At 31.5% G+C, this 26202-nt stretch overlaps 1 protein-coding gene across 2 annotated transcripts in view; it reads right to left on the bottom strand.

Moving 5' to 3' along the window:
* Positions 1-26202, bottom strand: part of CSMD3 (CUB and Sushi multiple domains 3) — a 1062125-nt gene that overhangs the window by 58691 nt on the left and 977232 nt on the right. The window contains exons 51-58 of one of the 2 annotated variants that reach the window (XM_024739588.1): positions 21231-21416; positions 19516-19710; positions 16840-17013; positions 8441-8614; positions 6240-6413; positions 4612-4797; positions 2498-2671; positions 176-358 (exon numbers count right to left, since the gene is read on the bottom strand). In XM_024739588.1, the coding sequence (XP_024595356.1) occupies positions 176-358; positions 2498-2671; positions 4612-4797; positions 6240-6413; positions 8441-8614; positions 16840-17013; positions 19516-19710; positions 21231-21416 (1446 nt within the window). The remainder of the gene's footprint in view (positions 1-175; positions 359-2497; positions 2672-4611; positions 4798-6239; positions 6414-8440; positions 8615-16839; positions 17014-19515; positions 19711-21230; positions 21417-26202) is intronic. The other variant, XM_024739590.1, reaches the window with a different exon arrangement.

Raw genomic sequence — 26202 nt, 5'->3', positions numbered from 1 at the left:
TTATCTATCATATTTCTCTTATAGGACAGTGTTGGTAAAACTGGAATGATACTGCTTTTATTCCATGGTTGAGGATAAGAACTGGTAGGAGTAATTTCATGGGCAGCACCCAGTTGAATTTGATACACATTAAATTCCAGCGTCATCAATGTTATTAGTTTCTATTTGAGATTACCTTTGCATTCTGGCTGCCTTCCAGTCCAACTGCCATTGGGTAAACATGTTCTTTCTTCTGAGCCATGAAGGATATAACCAATATCACAGGCAAAACGTACAGAACTTTTGGTTCTGAAATTGCTTTCCTGTCTAGAACCATGACCAGGAGTACCTGGATCCCCACATGTACCAGTAGCATCACCTGCAATTCAGTACAGCTCAAGTTAACTTATTTCAATGAACATTTACTAAGTTATGATTTAGTCCAACATTCTTGTAGGAATTTGTTTTTGTGCATGTTGTGTTTTAATATGCTAAGTTGACTGGGTAAAATCGTAATTCATATTTCCTATCTGACTCCAGTCATAAGAAAAAGCCTAAAGGAAAAAGAAAATAGTTGCAGAGTATGGTGTTATTTTCCATATCAGTGATATTTGGAGATGTTCAATAAGTTGAAGATATTTCATTAGTATTGCCAGAATCTAGTTCTTAACCAACATAATGGAAAATTTATAATTGACAGTTCTTTGGGCTCAAATGAGAATGGATTTATACAATTAAAATTGAAAACATGGACTTGGCAATTTTCATCTTTCTCTGAACTGAAATCAGTTTCTGTTAAAATAGAACTGTGATATACTGGAAAATATAAATGTTAAAATATAGTATTTCTAAACTTTCACCCCCTAATCGTCTCTATCAATGACCACTGACCAAAAATGAATAAGCTGCATACTTCTCATACATGAAAATATAAAAATAAATTGTAAACAAAGACTAGAAACTCTGACTTAAGTTCTTAATACGGATTTTTTGCTCATGCCAAAGCATTTCTCTTTTGATTATAGTGTTTAGGGTTTACTGTCTCTTTATCATTTCTTAAATAATTTTAATTAAAGTTGCTACAGTGTTAGTATACTTTTGAGAGAGAGAGAGAGAGAGAGAGACACACACAGAAAGAGAGACAGAGAGAAAGTTGAATACATAAGCATTGAAAGTGCTTTCTGTCTATCTAGATGCCTATTTTGACACGCCCTGTGTATTTGGAATCCTTCTTAATATTTCCTCATATTCATGTGATGCAATATTAATAATCACACAAATATTTAAGGTCACTATTTCACTTTTAAATATATGTGTACACATTATTTTTACAACTAAGTAGTAGTTTCCCAATCAATCCTGTGTGTGTGTATATGACAGAGAAAGAGAGAGAGGGAGGGAGGGAGAGAGGGAGAGGGAGAGAGAGAGAGACAGAGACAGAGACACAGAGAGAGATGTGTGTTATATGTATTTTCAGTTAGCTGAGTGAGTAAATTAACTATGATAGTTTTAAAAATCTATAGATTAAATTTGAAGTACCAGGTAGTTATTTCATAGGGTTTAACCACAATTACAAGGGGAATCTGAAACTAAGTAAGTATTTCACAACTTTTACCTCTAAAGGAAAAACAGTGTAAAACAACTCCTAATAAGTCATCATATGATCTCCACAGAGACAAAATAATATAAAGATAATGGACAATATGTAAGTAGAAAGAACAGGCAGAAAAATAAGCACCAATATCTGGCTGATAGGTCAAAACAGAATAAATAGTATCAAGTAGGGAGAAACCACAGCTCTAAAACTGAAATACAATTTCTGAAGAAAAACAGTAACTTAAACAGCTCAAAAAAGATTTTTCAAATACTCACTCTGTGAACAAATTATTAATTAAAAGTAGACTGAATATTTACTTATTCTAAGAAAACTCTATTGGAATCATAGACACTCAGGAGTTATATGTTGTCTATTAATAACAAATAAAATTAGGAAAATAAATGTTTTTCATAAAAATTATTGGCTTAGTTTAATTTAAAACATTTAGGGCTTTATTTTAAAATTATGCTATTAAGTAACTGATTGCTTACAAAGTTCATCTACAAAGAACTGAATTCTAACAGGAAACCACTGATATAACATTGCTTTATAGGGAAACATATTTTATATCTGCTAAAATGGAATAGCTACTTAAGCTTGAATGGTTAGCTATTTTAATGAATAAAAAAAGCACTTCACAGAGAGTAGCATCCGAACACCACTTACATTTGATACAACACAGTTCAAAACATATACCTGTAATTTATCATTTACAAGATCAGTATTAATTTGTGTTCTAAATTCATATTACCTTAAGAAGAATTCCGATAAATGTAAAAATGTTACAGCTTCTCCCATGAGATTTTTAAAAGAGAAATGTATTATTGTATCTCTTTAGATTGTTTTGTGTATATATTCCAAATAATAATAATACTATTAATGTAATTTCCAACACATATCATCCAATTTTCCAAGTGGTACCTGAACAATGAGGTTGTGATCCACTCCAATGGCCATTTAATTGGCAAGTCCTTGATGATTGGCCAAGAAGGGTATGCTTTCCCGTGCAGGAATAGCGAACAGTGGACCCAAAGGTATACTTCTCACCAGACAGGACTGCATTAGGAGGAACGCCAGGGTGTCCACAGTCAATCACTACAATACATAATTATTGAATATAAAATTTTTTATATCTCTATCAAACAACCTGCACCAACTTTTTATGAAATAAATCAGAATTATCTGCTCTAATATACACATCATCCAGAAATCAAATATCTATATGACAGTAGAAGTTACAGGAGTTATTCTGTCAGCCCACTCACCCTGAGCATGAGTTTAACAGGAACGTTGTAAGTAAACTTAAATGATTGAATCAGTATAAGATTGTATGTGTGGGGGTAGTGAGTGTGTGTTTATATACATATGTGCATGGGTTGGAAGTATGTATGTGTCTAGATAAGGATGTGAAAGTTAGGGAGAGGAGTGATGTGGATTGGCTAAATAAGGTCATATAGGATTCAAAATGAGCCTATACAAAAATTAAAAGGGAAAAACTTAAGGGTAAAGGAGAGGGAATGAAGGTGGATCTGTGACACACAATGTAGACCTCACATAATGTAGTCCAGAATAATTCCACTCCAGGCCATTAATGAATAAATTATCCTGTATAAAGAAAATACTCAGTGGCTTATCAACCAAAACACAGCTAAGCCTAGCAGAATCAGATGTTAACACATTGAGAATTATCTTTATAAGCTAGAAGTAGCTTGGGAACTTACTGTGTGCCCCCTTTTAGTTGTAACTTGGAAAAATACTGAGCACAATATGACTCTAAAGTATTAAGTAGCACACAAGGAGACATAAACTTAATACAACCCCTGAGTACTTCGCACAGTACCAGGGAGTGCTATAGGAAATAAAGAAAAGGTAAAAAGTAAATAAGAGCTAAGAAAACCTGAAGGAGTTCATGTTTTCAGGTCCTACAAAAGATTTTTAACTTTAATGTTGTAGCCACACAAGGCTAAGTGAATTACTTAAACCATTAGACTAGTCAGTCTACAAAAAGAAATCAAATGCATTTTAAGCAAGGGATCAACAATTGATTTAATTATCTGCATAGAATATGAAATTAGATAGACACTGTATAAAGTTTTGTTTCTTTGTTAGTTTGTGAATGAGTACATGAATGATGCCACTAATTTTTCAAAAAATCTTACCCCATGAACATAAAGAAAGTGCCTCTTAAATAAAACATGATCATAAAATAATTTTATAATTTAGCAATTTAGTATAACCAAAAATTACTTGCACAATGCTTTCTTGATACACTACTCCTTCAATCTATAAAGTTCTTCTCTCTCCTATCGTGTCCAAGATTCATCAGCTCTGAGATGTAAATATATTTGAGACCTATCAATAAGCTGAATTCCTAGAATTCATGTTCACTTCTCTATGTCTTCACAAAATTTTGATTTATTTCTGTTAAATTATTGTCTCACTACACATGTTAATTATATGCAAAGCTGCTATAATTTATTTTATTTATATTCTACAATTCCAACACAACATATAACAAAATGCACTCATATGCTGACTGACTTGAAAGATGATGTGTATTAACATTTCTTATGTGCATGTACCTGTATATAATAAATACTTAAAGTCAGTAAGTATTAAGTAACACCTTTGTCTAATTTCTCAAGTATTTTCAAGCACTTGTTGCTGTTTATATTAAACTAATTTTGCTTTAAATGAAATTTGAAATATTAATACAATAGAAAATTAAAATGTAGTTTATTCTCATGGGATGGTAACATCATAGAGTACGAAATACATCTGCTTTTAATATTCTATCTGCTCCATGAAGGTTCAAAATCAAGGGATGACAGAGAAATATTAATCACATTATTACTAATAAAAATGGCATTTGGGCATTGAATTGGTAGGATATAGGGAAGTGTAGTTTCAAAATAAAACAATACAATCAATATGCTTCCTTCTGATACACAGCCCTAAATATTTCATAAAGACAGTCAATATACATGTTCCTTCCACAGCATTATATCAAGGAAGAGTTCCCATTATCTACTTACTGATACATTCTGGTAAAGGTTTGTCCCATTGTCCATTTGGTTGACATATCAAAACTGAAGATCCAAATAAGAAATATCCAGGATTGCAGTCATAGAATACCACAGTGCCATAGGTGAAATTCCCATGTTCTATTTTACTTTCTCTTTTGGAATTGGCTGGAATTCCGGGATCAGAACAGTTGACCACTAAACAAATGACAAATTTTGAAATATATGTTTGGAATAATATACATATACTTATATAGATTTCCATTAGAAACGTAGCTTCAAAGATAAATTTAATCAAACAAACCAAAGATTCAAGGAATAATAATAACATTATAATGGGATATAATGGACTGAAATTGGTTTGGCTGAAAATATTGGAAAAAGGAAAACTTCTTTGCAAAATCGTTTTGAACAATAGCAACTCCTAAATATTACACTGAGTACAGATTTAACCTATCAAGCTTTAAACAATTAGAAAATGGAAGAAAATGATAATTTGGTTGTTACTTTATCAGACAGTACGAAATATACGTCTTTGGAAGTGGAAAAAACACAAAACAATTATCTTTAATATACTTCTATAGAGAGAACAATAAATAAACGTCTAATGCAGGTATCATGGTAATTTAGGCCTCAAACATCGTTTTGTTTTGTTTTGTTTTGGTTTTTTCCGGTACGCGGGCCTCTCACTGCTGTGGCCTCTTCCGTTGCGGAGCACAGGCTCCGGACGCACAGGTTCAGCGGCCATGGCTCATAGGCCTAGCCGCTCCGCGGCATGTGGGATCTTCCCGGACCGGGGCACGAACCCGTGTCCCCTGCATCGGCAGGTGGACTCTCAACCACTGCGCCACCAGAGAAGCCCTAGGCCTCAAATACTGTTTAACCAAAAATATGAAGATTGTCATACTGAGTGAAGTAAGTCAGATAGAGAAAGACAAATATTTTCTGATATTGCTTATATGTGGAATCTAAAAAAAAAAACAGTACAAATGAACTTATTTACCAAACAGTAATAGAGTCACTGATGCAGAAAACAAACTTATGGTTACCAGGGGCAAAGAGGGGGAGGGATAAATTGGGAGATTGGGATAGATATATACACAGTACTGTATATAAAATAGATAACTAATAAGGACCTGCTGTATAGCACAGGAAACTCACTCTACTCAGTACTCCGTAATGACCTACATGGGAAAAGAAAAGAATCTAAAAAAGAGTGGATATATGTATATGTTTAACTGATTCACTTTCTTATACAACTGAAACTAATCCAAAATTATAAATCAACTATACTCCAATAAAAATTATAAAAAATATTTTAAAAATTGAAAAGTTCCATTGATTATGCAGCAAACTGCAAGTAAAAAAGATATAAATGATTTTATATACAGCCATAAAATAGGTACAAGATAACATAGTTAAGCAGCTGAAATAAAGTTTGTCAGTTTTGACTTCTAAAAATGTTAAAAAATAAGAAAAAGGAAAGCATTGCTAATGAGATAACATCAATATTAAATATTTTTGCTTTATTAGCTGAAAACTTTCTACTGTTCTGTCCAAACTGTTTCAAATGTTATCATGCGTGTCTAAACAGACTCATTATTACCACGCCCTAAGCTGGAATATAGTTAGATTTTTACCTTTGCACATTGGTGGAGGATGACTCCACTGTCTGTTGGCCTGGCACTGTGCTTTTGTTGGCCCTTGCATAAGATACCCAATATTGCAAGAGAATGTTACCACATCATTAAAGTTGAATCCATTTCCACTTGTTCTTCCATAAATTGGACTACCAGGGTGACCACAGCTCACAGCTAATAGCAACAGGGCCAGGGTGGGAGAGACACAGAACAGAATAATTAGTTATCAATTATTACATGAAAATTACACTTAATCATTTCAAAGAATATAGAAAGACGGCCACTTTCGTATGAAAATATACTTAAAGTAATTTTACTAATGCAAAGGAACAATTTAGAATGCCAAAATAGTCTAATATAGAAGTATCATATTAGTAAGTAGACAATTATTTATAATTGTGGTAATTACATGCAAGTAGTGCACAGATATTTAAAGTTCTATGATAGCTTTTCATTCTATTTCATTTTAGGGAAAAATACTGAAATTCAAAGAAATTTGGGAATGACTGAAATTCATATCACTAGTTAATGGCAAAAGGAATGAAACTAAACCAAATTTCCTTTTTTAGTTAAGTTTAAGAATTGCAGATAAATGAAGGCAATTTTTTTGTATTTAATTTTGAAATAGTTTCTTTTAATATTATTTATCCAACCATTTTTATGATTAATAGATTAGCAAAAGTGTGCTTGAAGAATAACAATGTGACTGCAATAAAAAATGATGCCTTATGCTGTAGAATTCTTAACATATTGAGATACCAATATTAAGATTCCCTAAACCAATCAACCTTACTGGTATAGTTTCTTCACTATTGATATTTAATAATTTAGCACAGGTTTGTTTGGAAATAATGGTATCAATTAGATGCATTATTTACATCGTTTAGAGTTTTGGTTCTTTTTTAGAGTTCATTTAGTGCTGGCTTTTCCCAAACACTCTGTATTCCTGTGAACTGTTTTATTGCGTTATCTCACTTTATTAATCACAGGAAGTCCAGTAATACTGCTTCATAACTGGGCACAGTGAAAGACCCAAGTCACTTTTAGTACTTTAAAAATGACCCAAGAGCAATTAATTTTCAGCTGTATTGTTAACGTCAACCTATTCATTTGAAAATGTAACTGCATCTTATTCTTGTTTAAAATTATTGATAAAGAAACCTGTTTTACCCCAAGGGCCAATTTCCATTTATAGTCTCAATTATTCAGTAAGAAAAATAATGGTATGAGTTGCCTATGCTTTGATATAATGAAAGGCAAAAAATCTGGGATGGATCCAGCATAATATTGCTGTCTTTAAATCATTAAACTGTCTGCCCCCTATACACACACACCACAGAGAAGCAATTTTGCTAACTATATGTTCTATTATCCTATTAAATCTCAACACATTAATGTATTTTCTATTAAACTAGAACTCCAAAAAACTTCTGTTGATTGGATAAGAATTTGACAATGATAGAATTTATAAATATGGATGTAACTGGCCAAAAATTAAATATTTCCTGTGAACTCATACTTAAAGACCCACACATTATTTCTCTGAAGCATCCAAAATCTCTATCATTTGATCCTATAGTGTTAAAATTACAACGTACTTACAGTGTTTATTCTAATTTTCTAACACCATTTTTAATACAAATGTCAGTGATTGCTGATGGAAATTATTAGGAGAAAAAAATAAGAAATTATGGATAATTTACTTTCTGATCCAAAATAGGATAGACTGTGATATGAAATACTGTGTACTGCTGGGTATTCAGTGGAGTAAGAAAAAATACTAGAGTTATTACTCAGCTATTTTAAAATTCATTTTATCCTTCATGTGTAAATTCACATCTAAATTAACTTAAAAGATCAGATGGATATTTGTTGAACTAGTAAGATCTTTATTAAAACAATTCCAAAATTGTTCCAAATCCACAAAGTAATGACAGACTTTCTAATATTTCTTCCACTTTCATGGTGGATGGTTTTATATGCTTCTGAACACACCCTACTTTAAAGACTAGTGTGTGTCAGTATAAAAAAATGCACAGTGAGAACTTAGTTATTTAAATACACACACACACATGTGCACACACATGTACATATGTGTGGATCTGCCTATATAAACATTTCTTTTACCTAAGAAAAAAATTACTGGTAATTGCAAGAGAACTAAACAGAAGTCTCTAATTACTTTTGCCATGCTTACTTACGCACACAGGATGGAAGTTGACCAGACCAGTTGTGATCCTGTTGACATATTCTCACTGAAGAACCAATCAGTCGAAAACCAGGATTACATTGATAAACAACTGTGTCTCTGTATCCATAATTTTCTCCAATAACTTGACCATTCACAATAAGCTCTGGAATTCCACAGTGGCCCGCTGAAATTGGTCAAAATAATATTTTTAATATTGTGATCTAAGTTTTATTACGATTTGTATACATATATAACATTATTAATCTTTAAATGTTTACTTAGAAGTATGCCACAAATAAGGCAAACACAATTATATAATATTAAGGTAACTGTAATATACTTAACAAAATGCCTACTATTTGGGAATTAAAAGAAAACACACTTCCAGTAACAGTTGGGCCTGGATGAAATTAGCAAACATTTCAATATGTATAAAAATGAAAATATAGCATGTAAAATTTTGAGGAATACCTATAAAGTATGCTTAGTGAGGAGCTTTACAGTGTTAAGTGCTTTTATTAGAAAAGAAGAAAGATATAGGATGAAACAAGCAATATTTCACTTTATGAAAAGGAAAAAGAAGAGCAAAATAATGAAGAGAAAAAAAAAGGCCAAAATAAGTAGACAGAAGAATATATTAAAGACATTTACAGAAATCAAGGAAATAGAAAAATAATAGCGAGCATTACCTAAGCTAAAAATTCTTTCTTTAAAAATAAGAGAGAAGGTTCAAATAAATAAAATCAGAAATGAAAGAAGAGAAATTACAACTGATAGCACAGAAATATAAAGAATTATAAGAGACTACTAGGAACAATTATACACCAGCAAATTACAAAAACAGGAAGAAATGGATAAATCCCTAGAAATTTACAATCTTTCAAGAATGACTTGAAAAAATAAAAATCTGAACAGACCAATCACTAGTATGTGATTGAAACAGTAATCAAAAACCTCTCAACAAACAAAAGTCCAGGACCATATGGCTTCACTGGTGCATTCTACCAAACACTCAAAGATTAAATAGCTATTCTTCTCAAACTTTTCCAAAAAAATTATAGAGCAGAGAAAGCTTCCAAGCTTATTTTATGAGGCCAGCATTACCCTGATACCAAAACCAGATAAGAACACCACAAAAAAAGAAACCTACAGACTAATAACCCTAATAAATATAGATGCAAAAATCCTCAAAATATTGGCAAACCTAATACAACAATACATTAAAATGATCATACACCATGATCAAGTGTGATTTATTCCAGGGATGCAAGGATGGTTCAACATCTTCAAATCAATCAGTGTGAAATACCACATTAACAACATAAAAGATAAAAATCATATGATCATGCCGAGAGATGCAGAAAAAAACATGTGACAAAATTCAACATCCATTTTTGATAAAAACTTTCAACAAAGTGGATATAGGGAGACAATGTACCTTAACACAATAAAGGGCATATATGACAAGAACCTGCAGCCAATATCATATTGAACAGTGAAAATCTAAAATCTTTTCCTCTAAGATCAGGAACAAGACAAGGATGCTCATTCTCCTCACTTTTATTCAACATAGTATTGGAAATCCTAGCCACAGCAATTAGACAAGGAAAATAAATATAAGGCATCCAAACTGGAAGGGAAGAAATAAAACTATCACTATTTGCAGATACTATATACAGAAAATTCTAAAGATGCTACAAACTATTAGAAGTAATAAATGAATTCAGTATAGTTGCAGTATACAAAAATAATATACAGAAATCTGTTGTACTTCTATACACTAACCATGAATGATCAGAAAGAGACATTAAGAAAACAATCCCATTTACAACTGCATAAAAATGAAGAAAATATCTAGAAATACGTCTAATCACAGAGGTAAAAAACTTGTACTTGGAAAACTATAAGACACTGATGAAAGAAATTGAAGATGACACAAACTAATGGAAAGATACCCCATGTTCATGGGCTGGAAGAATTAATATTATTAAAATGACCATACTACTCAAGGAAATCTACAGGCTCAGAGCAATCCCTATCAAAATACTTTTCACAGAACTGAAACAAATAACTCTAAATTTTGTATGGAAACATAAATAGCCAAAAGGATCTTGAGAAAGAACAAAGCAAGAGGTATCACACTCCCTGATTACAATCTATACTACAAATCTACAGTAAACAAAACAGCACTGTGCTGGCACAGAAACAGACATATAGACCAATGGAACAGAATAGAGAGTCCAGAAATAAACCCACACTTATATGATCAGTTAACCTATGACGAAGGAAGCAAAAAAATAGAATGGGGCAAAGGCAGTCTCTTCAATAAATGGTATTGGGAAAATTAGACAGCTATATGCAACAAAATAAAACTGGATGACTTTCTTACCCCATATACAAAAATAAACTTAAAATGGATTAAAGACTTACGTATAAGATCTGAAACCATAAAACTCCTAGAAGAAAACATAAGCAGTGTGCTGTTTGACATCATCCTTAACAATAATTTTTAAGATCCGTCAACTTTGACAAGGACAACAAAAGCAAAAATAAACAAATGGGACTACATCAAACTAAAAAGCTTTTGCATAGTGAAGGAAACTATCATCAAAACAAGAAGTCAGTCTGCTGAATTGAAGAAGATATACGAAAATCATATAACTGATGAAGAGTTAATATCCAAACTATATAAAGAACACATATAACTCAATAATAAGAAAAAAACCCAAATAGTCCAATTCAAAAAATGGGAAGAAGATCTGAATAGACATTTTTCCAAAGAAGACATACAAATTGCCAACAGGCACATGAAAAGATGCTTAATAGCGCTAATCATCAGGGAAATGCAAATCAAAACCACAAAGAGGTGTCACCTTACACCTGTCAGGATGGTTATTATCAGAAAGACAACAAGAAATAACAAGTGTTGGTGAGGAGGTAGAGAAAAGGAACTCTTTTGCACTCCTGGTGAGAATGTAAACTGGTCCAGCCACTATGGAAAACAGTATGGAGATTCCTCAAAAAATTAAAAATAGAGCTTCCATTCCACTACTGGGTATCTATCCAAAGGGAAAAAATAAATACTAATTCAAAAAGATTTATGCGCCTTCATGTTCATCACAGCATTATTTACAATAGCCAATATATGAAAGCAACCTAAATGTCCCTCAATTGATGAATGGTTAAAGAAGATATGATACACACAACACACACACACACACACACACACACGCACACGCAAATGCACAATGATATACTACGCATCCATAAAAAGAACAGAATCTTGCCATTTGGAATAACATGGATGGACCTTGAGGGTATTAACCTAAGTGAAATAAGTCAGACAGAGAAAGACAAATATCACATGATTTCACTTATATTTGGAATCCAAAAAAACAAAAAAAGCAAACAAAACAAAACCTAGAGTCATAGATACAGAGACCAGATTAGAGGTTGTCAGAGGGAGGAGGGTTAGAGGGAATGTGAAATGGGTGAAGGGGATTAAAAAGTACAAAATTCCATTTATAAAATAAATGTCATGGGGATGTAATGTACAGTTTGGGGAATACAGTCAATAACATTGTATTAACTTTGTAAGGTGACAGACAGTAACTAGACTTACTGTCATAAACATTTTGTAATGTATACAAATGTTGAATCACTATGTTGTACAACTGAAACTAATATAATACTGTATACCAGTTATATCTCAATTTAGAAAAAAAAGAAAAAAACTATAGTAGACTAAGCAAAGACAAATATGTCACTGTAACACAATCAAGGTAGTCAAAAGTTAGAAGCTTTAAAAAAGAAAAAGTCAACAACATTGTTAGACTCCTAGCTAATCCTATCAACACACACAAAAAAGAGAGAACAAAATTACCAATAACAGGAATGAATGAAGTGACATCACTACAAAGCCTACAGATGTTAAAAGGATAAGGGAATATTAAGAACTGCTTTATGCCGATACATTTAACAATTCAGAATAAAAGGACAAAATCTTTGAAAATTGTATCATCCAAAAACTAACACAAGATAAAATAGAAAATATGAATAGTCCTTTATCTATTAAAGTATTGCAATTCTTAAACAATAACCTCCCCCCCAAAAATAACAGACTAATTTTTTTCACAGTAAATTCAATCAAATATTTAAGTAAAAAAGCAAGCAAAGAAACAAACAAAAAAACACCAATCTTACACAAACTCTTAGAAAATAGAAGAAAAAGAATCATTTCCTAACTTGCCTAATGAGGTAACCATAATCCCAATATTAAACCTGTAAAAGACACAGAAAAAAATGTCCTTCATGAACATAGATGCAGCACTGTTTAAAAAAAATTAGAAAATTAATACATGTAAAATACATCATGATTATCTGGGGTTTATCTAGAAATGACCAGTTGGTTTAAGATGAAATATTGACCACTGTCATCTACCATACTGACAGAATAAAAAGAGAGAAACATACATGGCTATTTCAATAGATGAAAATCATTTGGCAAAATTCAGTACCCAATCATGATAAAAACTAACAACAATTAGCAATATAAGGAAATATTCTCAACCTTATAAATACATCTAAGAAAAAAAGTTCATATTATATTTACTGATGAAATATTGAATTCTTTCCTCCTGATATAAGGAACAAGACATGGATGACCACTCTCACCAGTTCTGTTTAACATTGTTTGGTGGGCCCTATCTAGTTCAATACACTAATACAAAGGAAGAAAGTAAAAACATAAAGTAGGAAACAAAACAGTAAAACTATTTCATGCTCAGATGACATATACATAGACAATGTTATTTTAAGAAAATCCTAAAACAAGTAAGTGAACTTGCAAAGAGGCAGGATATTAGATAAATATTTTGATAAATTTTATTTTTATGTACTAACATCAAACAATTGGAAATGTAATTAAAAATGAACAATATCACTTATATTAGTGTAAACATACTAAAGATTCTGTGGAATAAATTTAGCAATAGGTATACATAATCTCTATGGTAAAAAAAAATATTTGCTATTGCAAAAAAAAAGAAAGAAGACCTTAATAAATGAATAAATATACTAATGAATAAATACACTAACTTTACCATGTTTAGGAATTAGAAGAGTTAACATTGTTAGATGCCAATTCTCCCCAGACGATCTACAGATAGAATGCAATCCTACAGTCATTTTTAAAATAAACAATTAATAACCAAATTCTAAAACATATATGAAACTTCAAAGGACATAGAGTATCCAAAGTCATCCTGAAAAATAAGAACAAATTTTGAGGACATACACACAAAATTTCAAGATTTATTATAGAAGCTATTCAACCAAAAGTGCCAGACACTCTTCTGGAAAATACAAACAAACAAACAAAAAAACCCTCAACCTTACTTCATGATATATAAAACAACAAATGACTAAAATAAGTCATAGCTATAAAGTAAAACTGAAAACTGTAAAGCTTCTAGAAGAAAACATAAAAGAAAATCTTTGTGACTTATGGTTGAACAAGGTTTTCCTAAACAAGACACAGAAAGCAATAGCTAGAAAGAAAAAAAGATAGATTTTACAAAAATTGAAAACTTGTGCTCATTAGGACACCATTAAGAAATGAATAGGAAAGTCATAGGCTGGGAAAAAATATTAAAAAAAATAAGAATATATAAAGAACGCTATAAGTCATAATAAAAGGCAATTGAATATAAAAGATACTTCAGGAAAATTTACAGATGACCAATAAGACCAAGAAATTGTACTCGATCAGTAGTCATCAAGACAATGCAAATTAAACCTTGTAAGGTACCTTTTTGCACCCAAGAAGATGACTAAAATTAGAAGACTGGCTATACCATATGCTGCAGAAAATGTGAGACAGCCAGAACTCTTCCAGAAATTTTATTCCAGACTATGCAACAGAAAGGAATACACATGTCCACAAAAAGACTTTTACACAAATGTTCATAACAGCTTTACTCATAACAGCCCCAAACTGGAGAGAGTCCATGTGTCCATCAACAGGGGAATGACCAAAGTTTGGCATATACACACAACAGGATTCTACTCAGAGAATTTTTTTTAATTACTGATATACACAACAACATGAATGAAAGAGAATGAAAGAAACCTTACACGAAAAGAGTACATAATTTAGGATTCCCTTCATATGAATTTCTAGAACAGGGAAAACTACCATATGGTGAATAAAACAGAACAGTGACTGTCTCAGTGGGTAGGGGAGGAGACCTGCAGATTGACTATGAAGGGTCACAAGGAAGCTTTCTGAGGTAATGTTAATGTTCTACAACTATAGAGTGTTTAGTTACATAGGTGTACACATTTGTCAACACGTATCTAACAAGTGTATTTATGATATGTGCATTTCACCATATGTACATTTACCAACATAAAAAAAGAAAGGAACCATGAGCAAATATGGAACTCTAGCTGATATGTATATAGAAACGTTTAACAATGCAGTGTACTGAATTTGGCAACTTCAAAATGCATCAAAAAGTAAAATGAATTGATGGATTGATAGAGGCATTGAAGGATGACTAGATATGTGATAAGCAAATACAACAAATGGCTAATCATGAAATCTAGGTGGTAGACATATGTATATACATAGTCAACTCTGAATTGAAAATTTCATAATAATTGGGAGTTTGGGAATAAATACACTATATTTAAAGAAACAATCATAAGCACATTCTAGTGGCCATTCTAGGCCAAAAGTGTCTGGGGCTATAAGGACAAGTTGTTTGCAGTCATGAGAAGAATGACTGGACTACATGACTTCTTAAGGTTAATTCAAAGCATAAGATTCTAGGATCTGCTTATTCGGCAATTGCACTTTCCTCCTACTGACACACTTTTGAGTTTATATTAGACGTCAACACTACATCCTATGCAAGAATATTGTTGTCTTTATAGACTGAGAGACAATGTTTGCTTACAAACATTCCTTTTATGCCCTGTCTTTCCACAGAACAGAATCAGGATTCTAAATAGGTGAATAAAACCACTTCCTATATACAATATTCAATAAATAACATATAACATACAGTAGTAGTTCATCGGGGCAAAGAGTTATAAAATATAGTATCTTAAATTTAGTTTACATATATTTTCAAATGCAGAAGTAAACTAAGTAATCTGTAATTGAAATAAGCAGAACCAAAACCAGGTTAGAAACTAGTAAGAAATATTTTATTTTATCATCTAATCCTATATTAACACATAATGATTTAATATCTTTACCATTTTCTTTTTTATATAATAGTCTTATAGCATAGTCAAATAAATATGTGTACTCTTATAAAGAAACCATTGTTACTGGGTTTCCAAGTACACCTACTAACAAATATTCCTGAGAGTTGAAAAAAAGAATTTTAACCAAAATCTCTAGCTATACCCTTTTAAGTTTCAAATAATGAACGTATCACCATAAATATTTTCAAGCTTATTATCAAAACAATATGTATTTAAACTGCTAAAATATAGACTTTTCTGTCATGTCATATTTTTAAATAGTAAAATTTTAGAGACAAAACATTGTACAAATTTAGCAACACCTTGTTCATAATAATCAGCAATTTTTAAATTAGTAAACCTAAAGATTATGCCTTGTTTCCAAAAGGCAAGTGAGTAGTTATTATAACAATTATTATTATTACCTAATTCAATACTTGCTGTCATTTCTTGAAATAACTTTAGAGAAAAATAAAGCATAAATCATACAATTCTCTTAAGATAATTACTGAAGTCTCTGAAAAAAGGGATAAAGCCTAAATCATAATATTCCTTTAATAATAAGAGAAGGGGTAAGAAGAACTAGCTATTCAGTCTCTTAATGAACAGCTTTTTACAGTGAATTAAAAAACCTAAGGGAAAAAAACCCTATTTTCCTAAAATCAGGTTTGAAAAATAGATTTTTAAAGTTTTAATACAAAGTAATACTACACATGTTGAAATGTTAGGAAATAAGAAGGGAGAAAGATATTTAAACGTGGAACTTGTTTTTCTTCTTTAGTCATTACCTTAAGCAAATAGGTGAAAGGAGAATTGACTATGGTTTAGAATGAATTAACTGTTACAGTGATTAATCCAGCTGAGTATGCAGACATTCACCAATTAGTTTTTACCTTTTATTTTCACCATGCCTGGAAGATAAATGTGTCTCTCCTTAATGACATAAGATTCTCATTTGGAATGCTAGTTGATTAACTTTAAGAGTTATCTGTTTAATAGCTTTTCTACCATGAGATATTTTAAAAGTTAAATATTTTCCAGTTTTTATTATCCTTACTGAGTGAATATAAGTTATTATCTCTTATTATGAAAAAGGGCTGCCTTTCTAGAGGGAGAAAAAATGTTTGGTTAAAATGACTTAAAAACCTGTACCTAAGCATCTGGTTTCCGATCCACTCCAAAGACCTGAAGAAAAGCATTCACGTACAGCGGAGCCCACAAGCATGAATCCTGAATCACAGGTAAAGATGGCCGTTGAGCCATATGAAGTTTGAGTTCCAATCTTATTTCCATTTGGAGGTGTAGGTAGTTCTCCACAGGAAATAACTTGAAAACAATAAAAAAATAAAAACGCTTAAAGACATAGTCAATATGAACTTGTAACAAAACCATGCTGTGATTTGATATATTTACAATTGAAATTGACATTTGTAAAACATGTTTGAATGATTATGAAAGTGGAGAGAAAATAGATGACATAATTTAAAATTTATCCCCTTTGAGTCCCCATAAATCTTCTAAGTAACAGTGACATGTGATGAAGATATTTTGTTTGCATTTTCTGCGTAGCCAACCTGGTCACCCAACAGGTTGTAATGAAAAAATAATAATAACAAGATTAAGAGAGGATAATTTATTAGTCCAAAGTCTTTCTCTGACTTATCAAGTGACATTGGGCAATCCCTTTGACTTACCTGAGCCAGTTTCCTCATTATCTAAGATCATAAGTGCAAATAATTTTTGTTGTACACTCTACAGTTTACAAAGCCCTTTACATGTGAAATATCATTTGATTCTCACTAGAACCATTAGATTATAATTATATTTCACATTTTGGTTTTAGGTTTTAAAAAACTAAAAAATAGAGATTAACTGACTTGCTAGGTCATTCAGAACCCAGCTCTTATAACACCTTCATATTTAAAGACCACAAATGAAATTTCTTTCTAGAATAAAAACAATAATAGATAGCACTTATTGAGTGCTTTTGTACCAGACACTAACACTTTATCTTACGCAATTCTCAAAACAACTCTATGAGATAGGTGCAATCATTATCTGAATTGTGTGCACTAGGATATGGACACATAAGAGGAAAGTAACTTTAATAAGATTCCACAGCCTATAAACAGCTAAATCAAAATTTAAACCTAGCCATTTAACTCAAGAATTGAATACTTAACCACCAGTCTTTATTCTGGCTCCAGCTCTGGCTTTCAGCTCTAGGCTTTAGGATTCTATTAAACAAATAGAAAATTTGCAGACTTTAAAAAATTGCATGTAGAATTTAAGATGTACCGATTGTTTTGAACTAATACCCCAAACAATCCTTTGAGGTAGCTATAATATTTATTAATATTAATAATACTGATATTTATATCATTTTAATTTCAAAGATGAATAAATGGAGGACCAGAAAAAAAATACTGTTCTTTCCATTTTTCTCAATGAATTGTAATTCCTAGATTCCTGTCTTTCCTGCATTCTTACCTGTGGGCAGGAACCTGATCTTATGTAGAACTTAAATTTTTTCTATATAATAAAGGATTGAACACAAAGAAACCAGACAAACATTTGTTCAATAAATGCTTCTGCTGTAGATAATTTTTTTCCTTCTCTTTGAAACATCCTTATCCCATGTGCCCTTTTAATGAAATTATAATGGAAGAAGAATGAGCCTAGAGGAAGATCCTGGGTGAAAACCGAAGTGAGTAAAGCAAAAACTTACAATACATATGCCATATTTTTAGAATATGTAGTATAATTTAGATATGTATTTTGAGATTTTTAATTCATCAATATGATTATCTTATAAAAAATGGCAACCCCCAAATCCTATGCTTAATATGGAGATTAAGAAAATAAATATTCCTAAGTAAAATATTACTAGGTACTTGCGTACTTACTATATATGGTTATCTGTTATGTTAAAATTTTAGTCTCCATAATCCAGACTTCAAATGTTTTATTAGTTTATTTATAAATTATGTATCCATATCATAAATGCTGTAAAACTGTGTTGAACATGAAATGAAAGGATGAATTTTCAGCCTAGCATATTTCCTGGTACTAAGTAAACTCAGTAAATGTAGTAAAGAAAGTTCAAAGGAAGATCAAGATATTTCATCTGATTATCCTATGTTAAGTTAGCTTATCTACATTAGACACTAGCTATTTATAAGAATGTATGAAAATAGAATGACTAAGATGTTCAGTTTGATTCAATAAATATTTATTGAGCTCCTGCTCTGAATCAGGTTCTAGCTGATATTTTCAACGTGTAACACAATTAAATCATAATAATAACTATGAGATAGGTATTATTGTAATTTTCTGGTTTAAGAAATAGAATAAACATCATATAACATCAAAAGGCAAGGTTTTAATTAGACTCCATGGGTTGAAACCCAATTATCCACTATTTATAGGCTCTGTGACTTGTGTAACAAGATAAAAATTCTTGGGTTCAGTTTCCTTTCTGATAAAATAAATATAATAATGTCAACTTATTTATAGAATGGGAACTAAGGAGTAAATGAAACAATACATGTAAAGGGCTAAAAACAGTGTATAGTTGTTTTAATAAATGATAGACCTAGAATCTAAGGGAAGGATTTCTGAATCCAAAGCCCCTGTTGTTGTTTTTTTTTTAATAAGTATTTACAAATACCAAAAACAGTTACAAAATTTTAAGATGACTTGAGAATAAATGACCTTTTTAAATAATATTACCTCAATATTGCTCTAGCATATGTAGAAAAAAGAAGTGATCAAGCAATTCAATCACCAATGATTGCATATGAAATGTTTAGCGGAGTGTTTACTTACTTTGGCAATATGGTCTTTCATTTCTCCAACTCCAAGTACCATTAGGAAGACATTCAATAGAAGCAGGACCTAGTCCGTGATAACCAGGATCACAGCTGAAAACTACCTTGGTTTTGTATTCATAATGGGAACCATTCACAATTCTCCATCTTCCGTGTTCCAGAGTAAAGGAGTTGATGCTTGGGCATGTAACAACTATATAAAAACCAAAGAGATAAATGCTAATAAGTCAGTCATGTCTGTTCTACCTCTTAATTATATCTCATGTCTATTCCATTCTTAGTTCACCATTTCCTGAGTTCCTTCACTATTGTGCCATAAAAGCATTTTTTTTCATGTTAATCTTTCCACTCCTTCAGTTCTATGGTACTGTTGGCAGTTCTGTGAACATGTCATGCTATTTCACACTTGAAAGTCTTTGTACATATTATTCTATGCACCTAGAATCCCTATTATTGACTTTTCCATTCTTCCTTTTTTGGATTATCATATCCAAGTTTATTCATTAGTACAGGAAGACATGAAGTATATTTTAGTGATGAACCAAACCAATAACATTAGTTTGTTAAAATTGTCTGACTTTCTTGAAGCTGATTTAAAAGTATTCTTTTTCCTTTTTTCCCAGCTTTACTGAGTTATATTTGACACAAAGTGGATAAAAGGGAATACTTGTACAAGTTGTGAACGTAAACTGGTAAAGCCACTATGGAATACGTACATACAGCAGTATGGAGGTTCCTCAAAAATTGAAACTATAACTATCATATTAATCACCAATCCCACTTCGGGATATATACCCAAAGGAAATGAAATCAAGATCTCAGAGAGAGATCTACACTCTCATGTTCATTGCAGCATTAGTCACAATAGGCAAGATACAGAAATAACCTACTCTCTTTTCTTTAAAAGTTTTGGAAGGACTATATTTTGAGGAAATTTGTTTTATGAGAATGATCTTTTTATGCAAGACTTGTGATATAAACTTCAGCTAATTCAAAACTTGCTCAGCATAAGCAGACACATTATTAGACACTTATGTTAAGATTGCAAATAATTTAACAACCCCATTTTAAATGAAATCACAGCTAAGTTGAAATGTTAGTACTAAATAGAAGAAGTAATTGATTTATAGAGAAAAATCAAAGACCTTATTTAAAGACTCATTTTCTAATCCTTTTCTACCAAATATTTTATCTGAATTATTTTCTATAACCATTATATAATATTCATTTACCTATTACAGTATTGATGGCAGGAATGAGAACTATTCTAAATGTAAGTAACCTGAAGAATTCTGACAAAAGTTGAATATTATGGATCATCTCATTAGCATCATTTATGTTTATAAAAATCAGTTGAATGTATTAAAATATAATTTTATTAATGTAAACAAAATCTTTTTTCAAAGACCTATGTATTGAAAACACATGCTGATTGATGGATGACTTTTTACAAAATAAATAAAACGTTGCTATGTAAAATAAAATGCCACTTTATTTTTTTGACATAAATATTCTGGAGCTTCTGAAAATGAGTAAAACTGTCCTTATACTGTATTTCAGTTCTTCCTAGTACAAGACAGCTTAATTTACTTCTATTTCCCTCTTAGACATCATTTTAGGGAATGGTTCTAAAATCTGAAAAATACATAAAATTTCAGATCATATAAGATGCCAGTAGAAACACAAGTGATGAAATTTCCTTAACATACATACCAACACAGCGAGGAGTCTTGTTATGATTGCTCCAAGTTCCATCTGATTGACAGACAGCAGTGGTAAGTTCCTTAGATGACAATCTATATCCATCATTACAAAAATAGGTAACTCGGGTTCCTACCAAGTAGTCTGTTGTGAGTATTCCTCCATTTGTTGGAGCTTTAGGAATCCCACAGGAAATTGCTAAAATAAATACATACATACAAAACCAAAGAAACAGAAAAATAATTAGATAAGTCTCATAGGGTATAAAGCATGTAAAACTATTTGGAATTTTATTAATTCCTCTGAAACAATTTCAGAATATCTTCAGCAAAACCTTTTTTGAACTACAACTTTCTGAATCAATTATTTCAAACTCTGATTGAATGTCTTTTTAAATTGGTGAATCTATACACTATTAAAACTTTATTTCTTGGTTTCTTACTTAGTTTCTTGTCAGCATGTGCATGGTTATCAGCATGCACACAGATTATAAGAGAAGGCAAGTTAAGTAAATATAGAGTGTATTAGTGCTAATACATGTGTGGACCTAGCAAGTTCGGTCAATTCAATTTGACAGTATTAAAGATTATAAAGGTAGTGGTAACCAACACTCATCAGGGTTTCGGCCAGGAGTAAAACAAATAGATTTATTTTACCTGGAAGCTGGATATTACTTTGTCTTAGGTCCAGCCAAACTCTATGTGCTTGTGCACCTCCCATGGAATATCATGTGTACGGATATATTTAATAAATATAGGGCCAGGACTTATCATCTTAAAACCTAGTTTGGATCTTCCTGCATTTCACTGATACGTCTCAGATGTCTTGGTTTTTATCTACAATAAATCTGATTTACGTAAAAGTTAGTTTTACCATAATGGGATAATTACAGTATAAATTTATATTTTACACACCATTGTAAAGCAATTATACCCCAATAAAGAGGTTAAAAAAATAAATAAATAAATTTATATTTCAATAGTTTATTGTATAAAATCAGAAAACCTCTAAATTCTGAAATAACTAGTTTTATTGGTTTCATATAAGAGGTTCTAAACTTGTAACTATTTTTCTCGTATCAAAAGAAATAATAGAAAGATACGAGTTTAGTTTGAGTATTTACAAAAGCTGTAAATATTCTGTCTCCATTTCAACCTAAAATTGTTTCTACTTCTCTTATAAAATCTACCACTTAGGTGTTTAATTTTAATTAATTCATGCAAATTGACTACAAAGTAAAAAAAAAAATCTTAGTAAAACACATATAAAATTCTCAAAGTGGAATAGCAGACTCCCTACTGGTGAATAGCTTGATCTTTTGTAATTTGATAACCTGCAAATTATAAACAGAAAAGTAGTACTGTTGATTTAATAAATTATATAAGCAATCTCATATAATTATGTTATTATTCTTGCTATCTAATTATAGACCTCTAAAACAGTGTTGCAAAGGTAAATGGTTCCCTGATGTCTGTTAAAGCAATATTTGTATTTCCACTTGGGACTTCTGGGTATTTCAATTTGTAATAAACTGTTTCCCCACTGAATCCCCACCAAAGATCATGTATTTACTCATTTTTTAAAAATTAGCTGTACATTGTAGAGTAGGTTAAACTTAGAGCAAAGTAACAATGAAATTTAGTTTAAATAATATAGGTTCCATACATGTATTTAGTATATAATGACTGTATTTTAGAATTGAAAAAAAGACAACATACTAAAATGATAGGATAAATGTGCCTGTAGATACTATACAATTTAACTTCTTAGCTAAAAAAAAAGGAAAACAAACAGAGTTCAGAAGAACCATCATCACTGAGTGATTGTCAGAAGTTCTCTGCAGAACTCTGAAACAAGCACAAATTAAAAGTGAAACAAAGATGTCCCCATACCTGTACTTGGTTTTTATATGAAATGTACTAAATATTAACCTGTTTTAAAAGTGTATAGAGTTATCTTACTATGGTCTGATGGCATTTCCCTAACGGTTCATCATGTTGAACATTTTTAATGTGTTCATTTGCCAGCTGTATATCTCAAATGTTCACGTATATCTCATGTTGGTAGTGAATGTTGGCTGATACTTCCCTTTTTATAATAACTAAGAAGACAATAAAAGAAATGTGTTAGAACTTGAAAAAAATAAAGTGAAACAGGGAATACAAAGTGACTGTTTCTGCATAACCCTGTACAATACTCGATTGTATACAGGGATGATAATGGTTTAATTAGTGACAGGGCAGGGAGTCAATGAATGATTAGTTGATGTGTAGACAAAGAAACAAAACACCTTCTCAAACCGAAATAGAGATAACAGACTAAATTTTCTATCTTGAATTGTGTTCACATTGCGTAACCACAGCTTAAGTAAATATATGTGAGGATGTATAAGGAGACTGAAGAGACAAGAAGAATAAAAATAACTGAAGAATGCAAAACAAATTTGGAACAAAACAAAAATTGTGTGAATAGCTCTCCCCAATGACATTTAACCCTTTCATTTCAATTAGCTGTGCCCAAACACAGGTCATATACAACAAACAATTTTATAAAATAATTAATGTTTTAAAATTGTTTCAGTGAAAATAAAGGATCAATTTTGGAAATGATTCTTTGAGTTATAAATATTTCATCATGTTACTATGCAAAATATCTTATTTTTCAGCTACATTTTGATTTACCAAAATATACAAGCAGCTCATGAAGCTCAATATCAAGAAAACAAACAACCCAATCCAAAAATGGGCAGACGACCTAAACAGACATTTCTCCAAAGAAGATATACAGATTGCCAACAAACATATGAAAGTATACTCAACATCACTAATCATTAGAGAAATGCAAATCAAAACTACAATGCGGTATCACCTCACACCAGTAAGAATGGCCATCATCAAAAAATCTACAAACAATAAATGCTAGAGAGGGTGTGGAGAAAAGGGAACCCTCTTGCACTATTGGCAGGAATGTAAATTGGTGCAGCCACTATGGAGAACAGTATGGACGTTCTTAAAAAACTAAAAATAGAACTACCATATGGCCCAGCAATCCCACTACTGGGCATATACCCTGAGAAAACCATAATTCAAAAAGAGTCATGTACCACAATGTTCACTGCAGCACTATTTACAATAGCCAGGACATGAAAGCAACCTAAGTGTCCATCGACAGATGAACAGATAAAGATGTGGCACATATATACAATGGAATATTGCTCAGCCATAAAGAGAAATGAAATTGAGTTATTTGTAGTGAGGTAGATGGACCTAGAGTCTGTCATACAGAGTGAAGTAAATCAGAAAGAGAAAAACAAATACTGTATGCTAACACATATATATGGAATCTAAAAAAAAAAAAAAAAGATTCCGAAGAACCTAGGGGAAGGACAGGAATAAAGATGTAGATGTAGAGAATGGACTTGAGGACATAGGGAGGGGGAAGGGTAAGCTGGGACAAAGTGAGAGAGTGGCATGGACATATATACATTACCAAATGTAAAATAGATAGCTAGTGGGAAGCAGCTGCATGGCACAGGAACATCAGCTAGTAGCTTTGTGTCCACCTAGAGGGGTGGGATAGGGAGGGTGGAAGGGAGATGCAAAAGGGAGGAGAAATGGGGATATGCATATATGTATAGTTGATTTACTTTGTTAAACAGCAGAAACTAACACACCATTGTAAAGCAATTATACTCAAATGAAGATGTTAAAAAAAATAACCTATTTGTAATTTTAGAAAAATTTCAAATCAAGAACAATTAAAAAATGCTCCATATATAAATGCCATATTATATAAAAAAATCAATGAAATTATACTGCTGACACTACAAAGCAATTTCAAAACTTCAGAAAGTTCAGGATAATTTTTTATTTTAACCAACAGTTAATTATTTTCACTAAAGGTTTCTCAAAGATTATCTATATATATATAAACAATCCTTAATGACTGAAATTTAATTGTTCAAAGTTCAGTGCATTTAAATGTTTATTTAAAATCTATATGATTTAGAAGTTATTATATATATTTTAAATTCCTGTGATTCTAAAATTATGAGATCATGATTCTTTCTCAAACCAATTCTGGGAAACCATTTAATACTAAAAATGTATGAATACTCCTGCTATTCATTGGTCAAAGGAAAGCAGATGTTTTGCTAGTTTATTAAAATGTATCTATTCTACATGAAGTCAGTACCTTCAATTATGGTAACCCATTAAGTTTAGGATACATCCCAGAATTCTAGTAAGTAATTAATGTTTCTGGATCAGCAATATAAGGAAACAGTTCTTTCATTTCTCATTTATTTATACATGCCTATGAAAGCTATATTTTCATGAATTAGAAATTGCAATTTAACAGGTAAAATAAACCATTTTGGGTATCTGGTAATACCTATTCTCTGCTCATTTTAACTTGCTGCTGTTTAAATTTTAACTGATATCTTTTATATTTTATTTGTTTTATATAAATTGCCTCCAATAAGTAGATGATAGGTAACATCCATTATTTATTAACTGAAAGCATCCTTTTTTTTTTTTACATCTTTATTGGAGTATAATTGCTTTACAATGGTGTGTTAGTTTCTGCTTTATAACAAAGTGAATCAGTTATACATATACATATGTTCCCATATCTCTTCCCGCTTGCGTCTCCCTCCCTCGCACCCTCCCTATCCCACCCCTCCAGGCGGACACAAAGCACCGAGCTGATCTCCCTGTGCTATGCTGCTGCTTCCCACTAACTATCTACCTTACGTTTGGTAATGTATATATGTCCATGCCTCTCTCTCACTTTGTCACAGCTTTTACCCTCCCCCCTTCCCATATCCTCAAGTCCATTCTCTGGTAGGTCTGTGTCTTTATTCCTGTCTTACCCCTAGGTTCTTCATGACATTTTTTTTCTTAAATTCCATATATATGCGTTAGCATACGGTATTTGTCTTTCTCTTTCTGACTTACTTCACTCTGCATGACAGACTCTAGGT

The sequence above is a fragment of the Neophocaena asiaeorientalis genome, unplaced genomic scaffold, assembly GCF_003031525.2.
Source record: "Neophocaena asiaeorientalis asiaeorientalis breed wild unplaced genomic scaffold, Neophocaena_asiaeorientalis_V1.1 scaffold533, whole genome shotgun sequence".
Lineage (NCBI taxonomy): Eukaryota > Metazoa > Chordata > Mammalia > Artiodactyla > Phocoenidae > Neophocaena > Neophocaena asiaeorientalis.
Note: the sequence above shows the minus strand (reverse complement) of the source record. Positions and strands in the feature narration are given on the sequence as shown.